This window comes from Orycteropus afer, unplaced genomic scaffold (genome assembly GCF_000298275.1).
Source record: "Orycteropus afer afer isolate SDZICR_OR568_19922 unplaced genomic scaffold, OryAfe1.0 scaffold00043, whole genome shotgun sequence".
NCBI lineage: Eukaryota > Metazoa > Chordata > Mammalia > Tubulidentata > Orycteropodidae > Orycteropus > Orycteropus afer.
The window spans coordinates 10,460,258-10,475,420 of record NW_006921630.1 but is presented as its reverse complement, the minus strand read 5'-3'; the positions used below and the strand labels follow the sequence as shown (position 1 = coordinate 10,475,420).

Below are 15,163 nucleotides of genomic sequence, written 5' to 3'. Positions count from 1 at the left end.
TTGTAAGCTCATTTTACTTTGGATATGTCCGTTGCTGTGGTTTCTGGGTTATGTTATCTTGTGTATTAATGGTCGGTTGTTATTTGCTATTTTCTCTGATCAAAGGACTCCCTTTAGAATGTCTTGTAAGGTTTGCCCAACCTTCCTTCTGAGGGGTGGCTTGTGGGTTTGAACCACCAGCCTTCTGGTTTGCAGTCAAGTGCCTTAGGCACTATGCTACCAGGGCTCTAGGAGGCTGTAATCATATCACAGAGATTCTCTGGGAAAGTGGTCTTGTGACTGTGGTAGGCAAAATAATGTCCCTCCTCCTCCACCCCCACAAGACATCCCTACCTTAACCCCTGGAGCCTGTGAATATGTTACTTTACACAGCTGAAAGAATTCTGCAGGTGGAATCAAATTAAGGACCTTAATGTAGAGAGTATTCTTGATTATTTATCATCACACGAGCCCTTAAAAGTAGAAGATGAAAGTAGAAGAGTGGCCAACAGAGATGCAGTGATGGAAGAAGATATTTGATGTGTGAAGGGGATTCAATCCACTCTTGTTAACTTTGAAGATGGAGGAAGGAGGTCATGAGCCAAGGTATGTAGGCAGCGTCTAGAAGCTGGGAATAGCTCTTAGCTGACAGGGGGACCTTAGCCCTACAACTGCCAAAGAACCATCACACTGAATTCCCTGAATTTATTCAAGAGACTGAATGCTGCCAATTTAGCAAGAAATAAGATCCTCCCTCAGATGCTCCAAAAAGGAATGCAGTCCTGCTGATACCTTGATATGAACTCAATAGTCCAGATGTTACTAAACCACACGACAGGCCATTCATTCAAGTTCATTGTAAGACCCAAGGTCAGCAGAGCATGACAGGCTACATGCAGGGTCCAAGTGTGCCATAAGCTAGAGATCGTTCCCAAAGCTGTTTCTTATATACCCAAAGCACATACTTTGGGTATGTGCTTAGACCACATATCCAAAGCAGCTACTCAGCTGCTTCAATAGATTACACCATGGAGTTAATTACCAATCTCACCATGGGGAATGACCACATTCAGCTGCCCAGCCACTCAACCAGGCCCAGCCAAGTTGACACACAAGAATAACCACCACAGAGGTCCTTATCAAACCAGCAGGTGGTCTCAGTGTGGTAGGAAAGTGATATTTGGGATGTTATGATTGTCTCTTAATAAAGATGCATATAATGCCTGGCAATAGGCAGAGGCATCAGCAGAGGTTTAGAGAAGTTTGAGGCACCTGCCTTTCCAGGCTATGCAAGAATCAAGACTCTTTAAGATTATTCAAATGAGAGCTGTGTGTGGATAGAGCCCTGCAAAGAGCAAGCTCCGCTGGCCTTGCTGCCACTTCTCGCTGCTGAGGGTGCAACCACTCAATACCTCTGAGGAGGGTGAACCTCAGGACAGCATGGTCTCCTGGGAAAGAAAGAAGGGGCAGAGGGCATTCAAAACTTTTACAGCAACACTTAACAAAGTAAATAATTCTAAATAAGCAAGGAAAGTGGTTTCCTCATATTCCTTATGTTATAGGATGCTAGTGTGATAACATCAAGTTATCAGGAGACCCACTTTCTGGCCCATCTCTGCCACTCACAGGTTGTGTGATCTTGAGCAAATCACTTTATATTTGGGAATCTTAGTTCCTTCATGGTCAATAATGGGACTGGATACTCTGGCCTTACATCACCCTCTAATCGAGCAGTGGACTTTTAATACCAATAGAGTTCCCACTCTAAACTTACAGTTTTGGACCACTGGACTTGCTGCCACTTCTCGCTGCTGAGGGCGCAACCACTCAATACCTCTGAGAAGGGTGAACCTCAGGACAGCATGGTCTCCTGGGAAAGAAAGAAGGGACAGAGGGCGTTCAAAACTTTTATAGCAACACTTGACAGAGTAAATAATTCTACATAAGCAAGGAAAGTGGTTTCCTCATATTCCTTATGTTACAGGGTGCTAGTGTGATAACATCAGGTAAATCCAACCGTTTGTATCTCAGATGAGGGATCTGAGGTCAAGTGAGGGGGAGACAATGTGCTTAAGGTCACTCAGTCCACACATGAAGAATCTCCAGGCCTAGAACCCAAATGACTTAAGCATTTAATTCAGGGAACACTGCTGCGCTCTTTCTTCTTTTGATACCAGAAGACATTTGGGGATTTACTTCCCTGGAGCTCAGATGTAAGAAATAAACCAAACACTGTGAACTCTTTGGCTTCTACTAGGGACATTTTCATACTTTTCCTGCCCAACTGGCCACCTGTCTCTCTTTTTTCTCTTACTATTCCTTTCCTCTTCCTCCACCTCCACCACCATCCTAAATAGCTCTCCAGCCCAGGGGGACATTTAGCCCATGTCCTAAAGAGATTAAGGGCAGTGGTGGTTCAGTGATAGAATTCTCTACTTCCATGGAGGAGACCCAGGTTTGATTGCCGGCCTTTGCCTCATACACAGCCACCATTCATCTGTCAGCTCAGGCTAACATGTTGTTATAATGCTGAACAGATTTCAGTGAAGCATCAGACTAATATAAATTAGGAAGTAAGGCTTGCATTCGACTTTCAAATATCAGCCAGTGAAAATTTTATGGATCACAACAGTTCAATCTTCAGATGATCATGGAGATGGCACAGGAATGGCAGTTTTTCATTCTATTGTGAATGGGATTGCCACAAGTTGGGGTCCACTCAACAGTAGCTAACAATTGAAGAGCTTGCTGATTTCGTCTGCTGAGGTGACATTTGCAAGGCAGAGACAAGGATCCTAAATAATGTTCATTGACCATCAGGCTGCTGCAGACAAGGAGGGAGGTGATTGGTTTCCTAGTGAGGTGAGGACCCTCTCAGAGGGGTGGGGACAGGCAGGGGCTGGGAAGAGCTCAACAGTGAGCCAGCATTGCTTCCCAACAGTTCAAGCAAGGCTATGATTGATTTAGATCTCAAGGGCCCACCTTTGCACTCCAAGAAGGGGACAGAATACTTGTTCACAAGAGCTGGTAGGAGGATGGGGTGGATACTGTGGAACTTAGATATAGGCATTGAGCAGGGTTGCGCAGAAGCAGCAGGTTGCTCAGCTCCATAATGGGGCATTTGGCTGCTGTTGTGTTGGTTTTGTTTTTGTGTTGCGAGGTCACTGAGTATGCACATATGCATGGCTCAAACACATATTGTGAACCTCTTTTGCACAGTTTCTCATCTTACGCCACAGTTTAGAGATAAGAGGGGACTCCAATAGCATAGAGGTACCCTGGACATTCAAACTATACACAAGCTGTTTCCCAGCAACCTGTTTGGAAGAGGAATATGGCCAGCTGTTGGGAATTCTCTGGGGGCTTTTGGGGTCATCCCTGCCTCTTTGTATACAAACCAGTGTGTGTCAACAACCAGTAATGTCTCTCTCTCTCTCACATACACACAATACTAGTTGCTGTTTTTAATACTCCTGTCCTACCACCATTTTGTTCTGATGTTGGCATTGCCCCCAGATACACAGACCTGATCTTGTTGGTCCCCAGAACTTTCCACTGCAGGGACATCTACCTTTGCCTTTGCCAGGTACTGTACCCTCCTCCTTGTCATCAAAATTCCCTAGTGTTCAAATTTGATCTCAGAAGTACCCAGGACAGGGAAAGGAACTGGGTGTAACTCATCTGTACTAAGGGTGCATGCTAACATTGGTCTTAGTGCTTAATCCTTCCACAGCTGTCCTTCACCAAAAGGACCGCTTTCCTCTTTCTTTGTCCTTCACTTTTTTCCTGACTAATTCATACTTAGTGTATAAAATATAGGAGATCTGGTGGTGCAGTGCTTAAGGCCTTCAGTTGCTAATCAAAATGTCAGCAGTTCAAACCCAGTCTGATTCCGAAAAGATCTACAACCTTGGAAACCCTATGGGAAGTTCTACTTTGTCTTATAGGGTCATAAGTGTCAGAATCAACTGTATGGCAGTGGGTTTGGGTTTGGTTTTGGTATAAAAAGTAGACAATATAGAAAGGCAAAAAATATAATACTTTTTATTTCCAAGGCTTTTTTCCTACGCTTTCAGAAAAAGTATACATATACATGTTGTTGTTGTTAGGTGCCATGAAGTCAGTTCCAACTCATAGCACCCTTACGTACAGCAGAATGAAACCCTGGCCAGTCTTACGCCAGCCTCATAATCATTGCTCTGCTTGAGCTCGTCATTGCAGCCATGCTGTCAATTCATCTCTTTGAGGATTTTTTTTTTTTTCATTGGCCCTCTACTTTTCCAAGCATGATGTCCTTCTCCAGGGACTTGTCCTTCCTGATAACATGACCAAAGTATAAGAGATGAAGTATCGCCATCCTCACTTCTAAGGGGAATTCTGGCTGTACTTCTACAACGGATTTGTTCATGCTTTTCACAGTCCATGAATAGTCAGTATTCTTCACCAACACTACATATATAATATGTATATATTGTATATTGTTTTGTATGTATATATCTATAGATGCTATTACTATTTTTCAGTGCTGTTGAGTCAATTTTGCCTCATGGTGACCCCACGTGACAGAGTAAAATGGTCCCATAGGATTTCCTAGGCTATAATCATTACAGGAGTCCTGGTCGTGCAGTTGTTAAAGTGCTCGGCTGCTAACCAAAAGGTCAGTGGTTCGAACCCACCAGCCATTCTGTGGAAGAAAGATGTGTCAGTCTGCTTCCATTAAGATTTACAGCCTTGGAAACCCTATAGGATAGTTCTACTCTGTCCTATAGAGTCACTATGAATTGGAATTGAGTAGATGGCAGCAGGTTTGAATTAATCTTTACAGAAGCAGATTGCCAAGTTTTTTTTTTCCTTGCAGGGCCACTTTGTGGATTTGAACTATTGACCTTATGGTTAACAACTGAGTACTTAATGGCTGCTCCACCAGGGCTTATTGTATATATTTAACACATTAAAATCACACTTAAGCTTTAATTTTTTTTTGTTCTCTTACTTATCACTATAAAATAAATGATGTTCAAATAGGGGGGTTTATGGAGCTTATTGGAACAAGGGGCTTCATAAGCAACAGTGAAGCAGTTCGCTATCTCTTTACCCACAATGTAGGCTGTGACAGGCATTCTCAAAGCATCCTGGGAGTTACCCCTGGAGAGTGGTACATGGGTGGGGTGCCCTCTTGCTAGTCACAGATAACTGAGTGTCCCTGCCTACCTCTCTAGCAAACAACCTCTATGATATCTTACAGCTGCTCCCTTGGGCCCTCACTTTTTCTTCCCAAGCAAGTCTCATTCTCTGGAAAATGGGGCTATGAGTCATGGTGGAGCTTACCTCCGCTCCAAGGAGGGGACTTGAATATAGGTTTAGGAGGATATTTTTTATCCTTAAACTTCTTCCTCCTGGACTGTAAGTAATATTGGGTTGCCTTCCAAGAACAAAACCTGTGAGAAGAATGGCTCTGGTCATAGGGAGAAAATCACCAGCAGAGGAGACTAGAACATCAGACACATGGGAAAAGAGGTTGGGTGTAGAACAGAGAGAAGCAGAAAGCCCTAGCCTTGGAGTGCTGCCTGTCAGAGGCTCTTCCTCTGAGGACTCTCTTTGTCCAGACCTGGCTCCCGTAAGGTCCTGGCATGGGCAGTATGTTAGAACTTCCTTCTCCACCAGTGAACAGAGTCTGTAAAGAGTCTACTATATCTCTGCCTGGGTGGTGTTGGTCCCTAGGGTGTTCATGTGAGCATCAGTCTATGGTATCCTTATCCAACTCCACCTGGTACAGCCAGAGCATTTGACTGGCCTCCTCTCAAGTTTCAATCCTGAGTTTCCATCCTGTCCCTAACTGAGAATCTTGATCCCTTTACCTCATTCCAACAGCCCCTTTCCCTGGAAAGGATTCTAGTTCTTCACATGGGCTCAGATTTACACACTTACTGTATCCGGAGAATTGTTGATCCCTGAAAGCCCTCATGAACACTCTCCATCTCTTCCTCCCTGATCCCCCTAGCCCCTAGTTATCCCTATTCTCAGCCTGCCTTTAGACTGCACTCTCTGAAGATTAGTCCTGGCTGAGACGGCACATAACAACAACAACGAGACTGATTTATTTTCTATGCTACCTTGGCACCAGTGGTCTCAACTACTGACCTCTATCCTCTCCCAAAGGTGCAACCTAGTCTTTTACAGTTGATTTCTCATTCCATTCATGAATTGGGCCTCACTCCCATCATGGACCTGCCAGTATGTCAGGGCTGCATAATTTGTAGTCAAGAGAATGAGAGACCTTGTTTCTAATCCTGTTTTTTTAACACTTACTAAGTACATGATCTAGGCAAATCCCTTAACCATTCCGAGCCTCAGTTTCCTTACCTGTAAAATAGGGATAATAATTCTTTGCCCTAAATTATGAAAACTTCTTAGCCATAGCCAAACACCTTGAGGAAAGGAGTTGCTAGGCCTGGGGAATCAGGACCATCATCCCAGGGGCCATCAAGGTCAATTGGCACAAAATAGTTCACAAAGAAAATGTTCCACATCCTACTTTGGTGAGTAGTAACTGGGGACTTAAAAGCTTATTGACAATCCATCTAAGGTGCAACTATTGGTTTCTCCCTGTCTAGGGGAAAGAAGAGTGAAGAAAATCAAAGACACATGGAAACAAGTAGTTCAAAGGATTCATGACCACACAAACCCCAGCCTCCACGACCATGAGACCAGAAGCACTAGATGGTGCCCAGCTACCACTGCTGACCACTCTGAAAGGGATCATAATAGGAGGTCCTGAATAGAGTGTGATAAAAAAGTGGAACAAAACTCACAATCGTAAAAAAAAGACCAGGTTTACTGGTCTAATAGAGACTGGTGGAACCCCTAAGACTATGGCCCTTACACACCCTTCAGACATGAAACTGAGTTCACTCCTGTGGCTCAACTTTCAGCCAAACAATAGAACTATAAAGTGAACAATACATCAGGGAGGTAAGTAACGCTTAGAATAACCAGCCATATGAGATCAAAAGGGCAGCATTTGCCCAGAGATGAAGCTTAGAAGGGATGAAGGGATAGGAAAGGAAGACAAATGGAAATGGTAACCACAGGGAGGAAGTGGGAAGAGCAGTGTTACATTGTGGAGATTGCAATTATCATCACAGAACAAAATGCATATGAATTGTTTATAATTTGCTTTATAAACTCACCCAAATCACAATAAAATATTACTTAAAAAAATTCTTTACCCCACGCACCTCATAGGTTCATTGGAAGGTTCATCTGAAATAATATAGTGAACTCAGTTTGTACAATATGAAGCTCTTAATAAGTGAAATATGGAAGCAACTAAAGCATGAGGTTTAGGGAATCAAAACCTCCCTGAAGCAACCCCAAACTTCCTAAATACTTATGGGGGTGGTGGTGGAGCTGAGCACTGACTCAAGTCAGGAGTAACACGTATTCCCCAGAAGTTCTTGATCCTCAAAAAATTTTCAGGAAAAATTTCTATTTAGTCCCATTTAGGAAAATTAAATCAATCAGTGCTAGATTACAATTGATGCTAAAAAGGCTAAACTCCCCATCTTGAACACATTTCCTTTCAATCCTGCATTAAATGTTGTGCTATCTTAGGGTTTTAAAAATAATGGTTGGTGTGGTAGTTAAAGTTATGTGTCAACTTGGCTGAGCCTGGTTTTGAGTGGCTGGGCATCTTGGTATAGTCATTTCCCATGATGAGACTGGTGATCAACTCCATGGTGGAATCTACTGTGAGCAGCTGAGTAGCTGCCTTAAGGATGTGGTCTGCTTCCAGTACATAAGAAAAAGCTTCGAGTAAGGTCTCTGAGCTCCTTGGAACATCTGGATCCTGTGTTTGGCTGAGTCATTAGTGGTCTGCCATGTTGTTTGCCGATCTTGGGACTATTTAACTCATGGCCTGCCATATTGCTTGATAATCTTTGGACTGTGCCATTTTACTTGTTGACCTTGAGTTTTTCAGCCTCAGCAGCCAGCAGCTGCCTGAGTTAAGAGAAGCCTTCAGCTTCAGTGGAATGGGAACAAGAGGAAGAGCTGAAGCCCAAGGTCAAGGGGCTTTCACCCAGCCCATAGATGACACTTTGAACTTGGACTTCTAGCCTCTTAAACTGTAAGAAAATAAATCCCTGTTTGTTCAAGTCATCTACTTGTAGTATATTCTGTTAGAGCAGCACTAGAGAACCAAAACAGTTGGTGATGAGTAACAGCCTTTACACTTCTATTTTAATAAAGTAACATTTTTTTTTTTTTTTTTTAATAGGGGAAAGGGAACCCTAAGAGCCTGAAATGTGTAATAATCCCAACATTACATTTAGTCTTTTCCGGGGAAATTTCAGTCAGCTGTCCTCTGGTCACCACCCCTTGGCACTGCCAGTCACCAGGTGGAAGATATGCATTGGAACCATGGTAGAATTTAGGACTAAATAACCAGCTGGGAGAACCATGGATCAGGGCCTCAGCCCACACCTTGACAGCACAGGTTAAGAACTAGTGGGTCAGGGGTTGCATTTGGCCTGCAGACATTTCGTTTGTTTCATTTTTGTTTTTATGTTTTTATCTTCATAGATTCCTGTTGTTGTTGTTGTTATGTGCCATTGAGTCGGACCCGACTCATAGTGACCCCTCCTTGGGTTTCCGAGGCAGTATCACTACAGAAGTAGATTGCCCAACCTTTCTTCCGAGGAGTGGACCTACCATGTTTTAATTTGCTACTTTAACCTTAGTAGATATGACATAAAATTCTGAATTTCTAGTTCCTGCTGAAAATTGGCCTACCTGGCAACTGTGCCTCCTCAGTGGTGATTATGGGGATTTGGGTAATACAGGGGAGCCCTGATGGCACAGTGGTTAAGAGCTCAGTTGTCAACCTAAAAGTGTGCAGTTTGGATCCACTAGCCACTCAGTGGGAAAAAGATGTAGTGGTCTGCTTCCATAAAGATTACAGCCTCAGAATTATAGCCTTTAAGGCATTTCTAGTCTGCCCTATAGGGCTACTATGAGTTGGAATCAAGTCAACGGCAATGAATTTGGTTTTTCTAGTTTGGGGCATTGCAGAGGAAAACACTTCTTTCTGGCTTACTCCCTCCATGAAGGTCCTTAAGCACAAGCATAGCTATGTTAACCTTCATAGAATTTTCTCTCCAAATAACTGTACTCTACTCTCATCTATAAGGCCTAAGAGAAACCAACACCCATGTTCCAAACAAGCACAAGAAGAGGAGAGGTGAGAACCAGGCATTCTGATTCTCAGTCTTATTCTGCCTTTTATCTTCTGACTCAGTGTGCTGTGAGAGTGTGAAGGAGAGAGAATGATATAACAATATAACAAGAAGGATAAGATGCGTTTGAAAGTGTGTGACATCCTCCATGAAACTGTAGACTCTAATACAGAAATCTAGAGGAAGACAGAAAGCTCTCTAAAAAGTTAAACGTGTTTTCCTGACCTTGTGGTCCTGGGGTAAAGGAAGATAGTTACCTTTTCCAGAAGTACATAATGGTGGGGAAGATAGACATGATAGCCCCATGGAAGATGCTCCGATCTAGGTGCCCCTCCAAAATGGCAGCAAGGATGGCTTCCTTCTGGGCCTCAGAGATATTCACCTACCCACAGAGTGAAAACCCATCACTAGCAGAGGCTCGGGGGAAGGTAACAAACCTCTCTTGGCTCCCAAGACCCTTAGGACCACCCCTCTCCAGAAGGCAGGAGAATCTTTTCATGGGGTTGCTAGGTAAAGTACATCTGGTGGGTCCAGGACTTAGGAGGTGCTTGATAATTAGCATTCAGGCTTGCTGTAGGAGCAACTGCTTCTTGGCAAGAGACCAGAGCAGAGTGGGAGTCCCTCTTACCCTGAGTCTTGGAGGGACCTCAGATTGCAGATAGAGCTTTAGGATGATGTTAATTTTGGATTTCATTAGGATCACGTCATTTTCATTGTATGCTCGGTTGGCCTGCAGCACTTGAGATGAACTCACCAGATTGTTAAATCTAAAAAGAAGCATTAAGTAGGAAATCAACAAGGAAAAGATGAAAGCAATAAATACATAGGGGACTAGGCCCAGAACTATTTCGTGACATAAAAACAAGGCAGGACCAGTTGGGCCAGGTTGTGACTTCATTCATTCAAAAAGAATTCATCCTATCGAAAATAATAATTGAGCACCTACCACAAGTAAGATAATATGCTGTGATACTTTGTTTTTCTTCAACACTTATCCCTTATTTATCCCACCCTTCCTTCATTACCCATCCTAGGCCCTGTAGCCATTTCTCTGGCTATTTTAAAAACGTATTCTTTTACTAACCATCAAATAACTCAGTTACAACTTATATAAAGTTTATTTAAGTACACACTATTTTTATCTCAGGAGCTCTGGTAGCATAGTGCCTAAGGCACTTGACTGCTCACCAGAAGGTTGGCGGTTCAAACCCACCAGCCACTCCTCGGAAGGAAGGTTGGGCAATCCTACTTCCGTAGTGATACTGCCTTGGAAACCCAAGGAGGGGTCGCTATGAGTCAGGGCCGACTCGACGGCAAACAACAACAACACAACATTTTTATCTCAAGCAATTAAATACTTTTTTTATTGTGGCAAATATATATATATATATTAAAGGCATATCTCGTTTTATTGATTTTGCTTTGTTGCACTTCATATATATTGTGTTTTTCACAGATTGAAGGTTTGTGGCAGTCCTGTGTTGAGCAAGTCCATTTTCCAATAGCATGTGCTGGCTTCATGCTTCTCTGTCACATTTTGGTGACTCCCATAGTATTTCAAACTCTTCCATAATGCTGTGGCATGCTTAATAGACTATACTATTTATAGTGTAAATATAACTTTTATATGTACTGGGAAACTAAAAAAAATTGTGTGACTAGCTTTATTGCAACGTGTGTTTTAACGAGGTGGTCTGGAACCAAATCCACAGTATCTCCAAGATATTTCCATAACATAAAATTAGTCATTTTTAAGTGTACAACTCAATGGCATTAATTATATTCATTATGGTGTGCTACCATTACCACCATCTATTTCCAAAACTTTTTCATCACTCCAAACAGAAGCTCTGTAACTGTTAAACAATAACTCTCTGTTCTCTTCTCCAACCAACCCCTGGTAATCTCTGACCTGCTTTCTGTCTCTGAATTTCTCTATTCAAGATATTTTATGTAATTGGAGTTATATAATATTTGTCCCTTTGTGTCTGGCTTATTTCACTTAACATAATGTTTTCAAGACTCATCCATGTTATAGAATATATTTAAACTTCATTCCTTTCTATGGCTGAACAATATTCCATTGTATGGATATTCCACATTTTTTTTATCCATTTATCTGTAGATGGATACTTGGGTGGTTTCCACTTTTTGGTTATTATGGATAATATGCAGTGAACATTAGAGTACAAGTATCTGTTTGGGTTCCTGTTTTCAAATGTTTTAGGTATATACCTAGAAGTAGAATAGCCAGATCATATGATAATTCTCTGTTTGATTTTTTGAGGAACTGCCAAACTGTTTTCCAAAGCATCTGCACTATTTTATATTCCCATTAGAAACACATGAAAGTTCTAATTTCTTTACATGTTGTTGTTGTTGTTATGTGCCGTCGAGTCGGCCCCGACTCATAGCGACCCCTCCTTGGGTTTCCGAGGCAGTATCACTACGGAAGTAGGATTGCCCAACCTTCCTTCCGAGGAGTGACCAAGATTTTCTAGTTTCTGGTTTTTGTTTTTTCCATAGTGGGTGTGAAGTTGTATCTCTTTATAGTTCCCTAATTTTGTTTGGATCCACAATCAACATCCATGGAGGGAGCACTCAAGAAATCAAATGCTGCAAAAGATCTCTTTAAAGTGTTAAAAGCGAAGATATCACTTTGAGGACTAAGGTGTGCCTGACCCAACCTATGACATTTTCAGTCACCTTGGGCAATCTACTTCCATAGAGACACTGCCTTGGAAACCCAAGGAGGGGTCGGTATGAGTTGGATCCGACTCGATGGCAGTGAGTTTGGTTTGTTTTGCCATATGCATGCAAAAGGTGGACAATGAATAAAGAAGACTGAAGAAGAATTAATGCCTTTGAATTATGGTGTTGGTGAAGAATATTGATTATACCATGGACTGCCAGACGAACAAACAACAAATCTGTCTTGGAAGGAGTACAGCCAGAATGCTCCTTAGAAGCAGGGATGGTGAGACTTGGTCTCATGTAGTTTGGACTTATCAGGAGGGACTGCTTCCTGGAGGACATCATTCTTGGAAAAGTAGAGGGTTAGCAAAAAAGAGGAAGACCCTCAATTAGATGTACAGACACAGTGGCTACAACAGTGAGCTCAAACGTAACAATTGTGAAGATGGCACAGGACCAGGCAATGTTTCATGCTTTTGTGCATGTGATCATTATGAGTCAGAACCTAACAACAACAATGACTAATGGTATTGAGCATCTTTTCATGTGCTTATTGGCCATTTTTATATCATCTTTTGAAATGTCTATTCAATTCCTTTGCCCCTCTTTTTTTTATGTCTTTATATTAGGTCTCTTTTATTCAACAAAAATTTGGTGATTAATTTTTCCATCTCTTTAAAGAATGATGATGGATTGGGATTGCATTGTATCTGTAGATTGCTTTGGGTAATACTGACCTGCCTATCTGTATAATCTATTCTTCCATTGATGTAGATCTCTTTTGGTTTCTTGTAATAGTGTTTTGTAGTTTTCTTTGTATAGCATTTTTTGTATCTCTGGTTAGATTTATTCCTAAGTATTTCTTGTGTTGAGTGGCTATCGTGAATGGTATTGTTTTCCTGATTTCCTGAGTTCTCTTTTTTAATGTAAAGGACTCTGACTGATTTTTGTTTGTTGATCTTGTACCCTGCCATTTTGGTGGATCCTTCTGTAAGTTCCAGTAGTTTTCTTGTTGAGATTTTGTATATATAGGATCGTATCATTTGTGAATAGAGATAATTTTACTTCTTTGCTAATTTGGATGACATTTATTTCCCTTTCTTGCTTGATTGCTCTGGGTAGGCATTCCAATACAATATTGAATAGGAGTGAAGATAATAAGCATCCTTATCTGGTTCCTGTTCACAAGGGAAATATTTTCAGTTTCTCTCTTTTGAGACTAACGTTGGCCGTTGGTTTTGTATATATGCCTTAATTATGTTGAGGAATTTTACTTCCACTCCTATTTTGTTGAGTATTTTTATCAGGAATGAATGCTGGATTTTGTCAAATGCCTTTTCTGTATTGATTGATATGATCATGTAGTTCTTTTGTTTCATTTATGTGGTGGATTATGTTGATTATTTTTCTAATATTGAAGCATCTTTGCATAACTGGTATGTATATCACTTGGTTATGATATATATATATATTTTTTTGGATATGTTGTTGGATTCTAATAACTAGTACTTTGTTGAGAATTTTGCATCTATGTTCATGAGGGGTATTGGTCTGTAATTGTCTTTTTTGTTGGTATTGTCTTTTCCTGGCTTTGGTATCAGGGTTTTACTTGCTTCATTGAATGAATTCAGGAGTACTCTCTCTTTTTCTGGGATAATTTGACTAGAATCTGTATCAGCTGTTCTCTAAGTGTTTGGTAGAATTTACCAGTGAAGCTATCTGGCCCAGGACATTTTTTTGTTGGGAGGTTTTTTTGTTTGTTTGGTTTTTTTATGACCTGTTCAATGTATTCTTTTGTTATGGGTCTGTTCAAATTTCTTACCTCAGTCTGTGTTAGTTTAAGTAGGTCCTGTGTTTTTAGAAATATGTCCGCTCCTAAGTTTTCAAATTTGCTGGAGTATAGTTCTGCATAGTATCCTGTTATCCTTTTTATTTCGGTAGGTTCTGTTGTGGTGTCACCCATTTCATTTATTTTTTGTGTCATTTGCATCTTCTCCTTCTTTCCTTTGTTAAATTTGCCAATTTTGTTAATCCAAGACCTAACTTCTAGTCTTGTTGATTATTTCTATTTTTTTCTGCCTCATTTATTTCTGTTAGAATCTATTATTTCCTTTCTTCTGGTGACTGTGGGTTTTTTTTTTTTTTTTTGCTGTTCTTTCTCCAATTTTTAGAGCTGCTGGATTAAGGTATTGATTTTGGTTCTTTCTTCTTTTCTGATGTGTATGTTTATTGCTATAAATTATCCTCTTAGCACTGCTTTTGTTGCATACCAAAGGTTTTGGTATATTGTGTTTTCAGTCTCATTTGATTCAAGGAATTGTTTTTATTTCAATTTTTATTTCTTCTATTACCCAGTAGTTTTTAAGTAGGATGTTCTATAATTCCATGTATTTTATTTTTTTCCCTTGGTCTTCCTTTTGTTGATTTCTAATTCTATAACATTATGATCGGAGAAGATGCTTTAAAGTATTCTGAGTTTTTAAATTTATTGAGACTTTCCTTGTGGCCTAAAATTTGGTCTATTCTGGAGAGTGTTTCATGTGACCTGGAAAATAATGTATATTGTGCTTTGTTGGGTGAAATGTTCTGTACATGTCTAGGAGGTTAAGTTAGTTGATCACACTGTTTACCTATTCTGTGTCTTTGTTGAGTTTCTTTCTAGTTGTTGTGCCTTTCATTGAGAGTGGTATATGAAAGTTTCCTACTATTTTGGAGTGTGTATTTTTTTTCTCAGTTCTGTTAAAATTGTATTTATTTATTTTGGGGCTCTCTCATTGGGTGCATAGGTATTTATTATGGTTATGTCCTACTGATCAATTGACCATTTAATCATTATATAATGTCTCTTTTGATGGTTTTTGCATTAAAGTCTATTTTATCAGAAATTAACATAGCCATTCCTGCTCTTTTTTATTGCCATTTGCTTGATATATGTTTTTCCATCCTTTGATTTTTAGCCTAATTTTTTTTTTTATTTCTTTGTCTAAGGCATGTCTCTTATGAACAGTATATTGATGGGTCATGTTTTCATCTCCATTCTGCTACTCTTGTCTCTTGACTTGTGCATTTAATCCATTTACATTCAGTGTAATTATTGATAGGTATGAATTTACTGCTGTCATTTTGCTGGGGATGTGTGTGGTGCTGATCTCTTTGCTTTATATATTTTTCTGTGCTGAGTTCATTTGGTTTATGGATTTTCTTACCATTTCTTTCATTGCTATTTTAGTGTTTACTAGATCTTTATGATTTCT

General features: G+C 40.5%; 1 protein-coding gene across 1 annotated transcript in view; it reads right to left on the bottom strand.

Annotated features, from left to right (window-relative positions):
• RGSL1 (regulator of G protein signaling like 1) overlaps window positions 1-15,163 on the bottom strand; it is a 136,697-nt gene that overhangs the window by 4,292 nt on the left and 117,242 nt on the right. The window contains exons 17-20 of the mRNA XM_042780519.1: window positions 9,844-9,982; window positions 9,473-9,597; window positions 5,308-5,417; window positions 1,754-1,849 (exon numbers count right to left, since the gene is read on the bottom strand). Coding sequence (XP_042636453.1) covers window positions 1,754-1,849; window positions 5,308-5,417; window positions 9,473-9,597; window positions 9,844-9,982 — 470 coding nt within the window. The remainder of the gene's footprint in view (window positions 1-1,753; window positions 1,850-5,307; window positions 5,418-9,472; window positions 9,598-9,843; window positions 9,983-15,163) is intronic.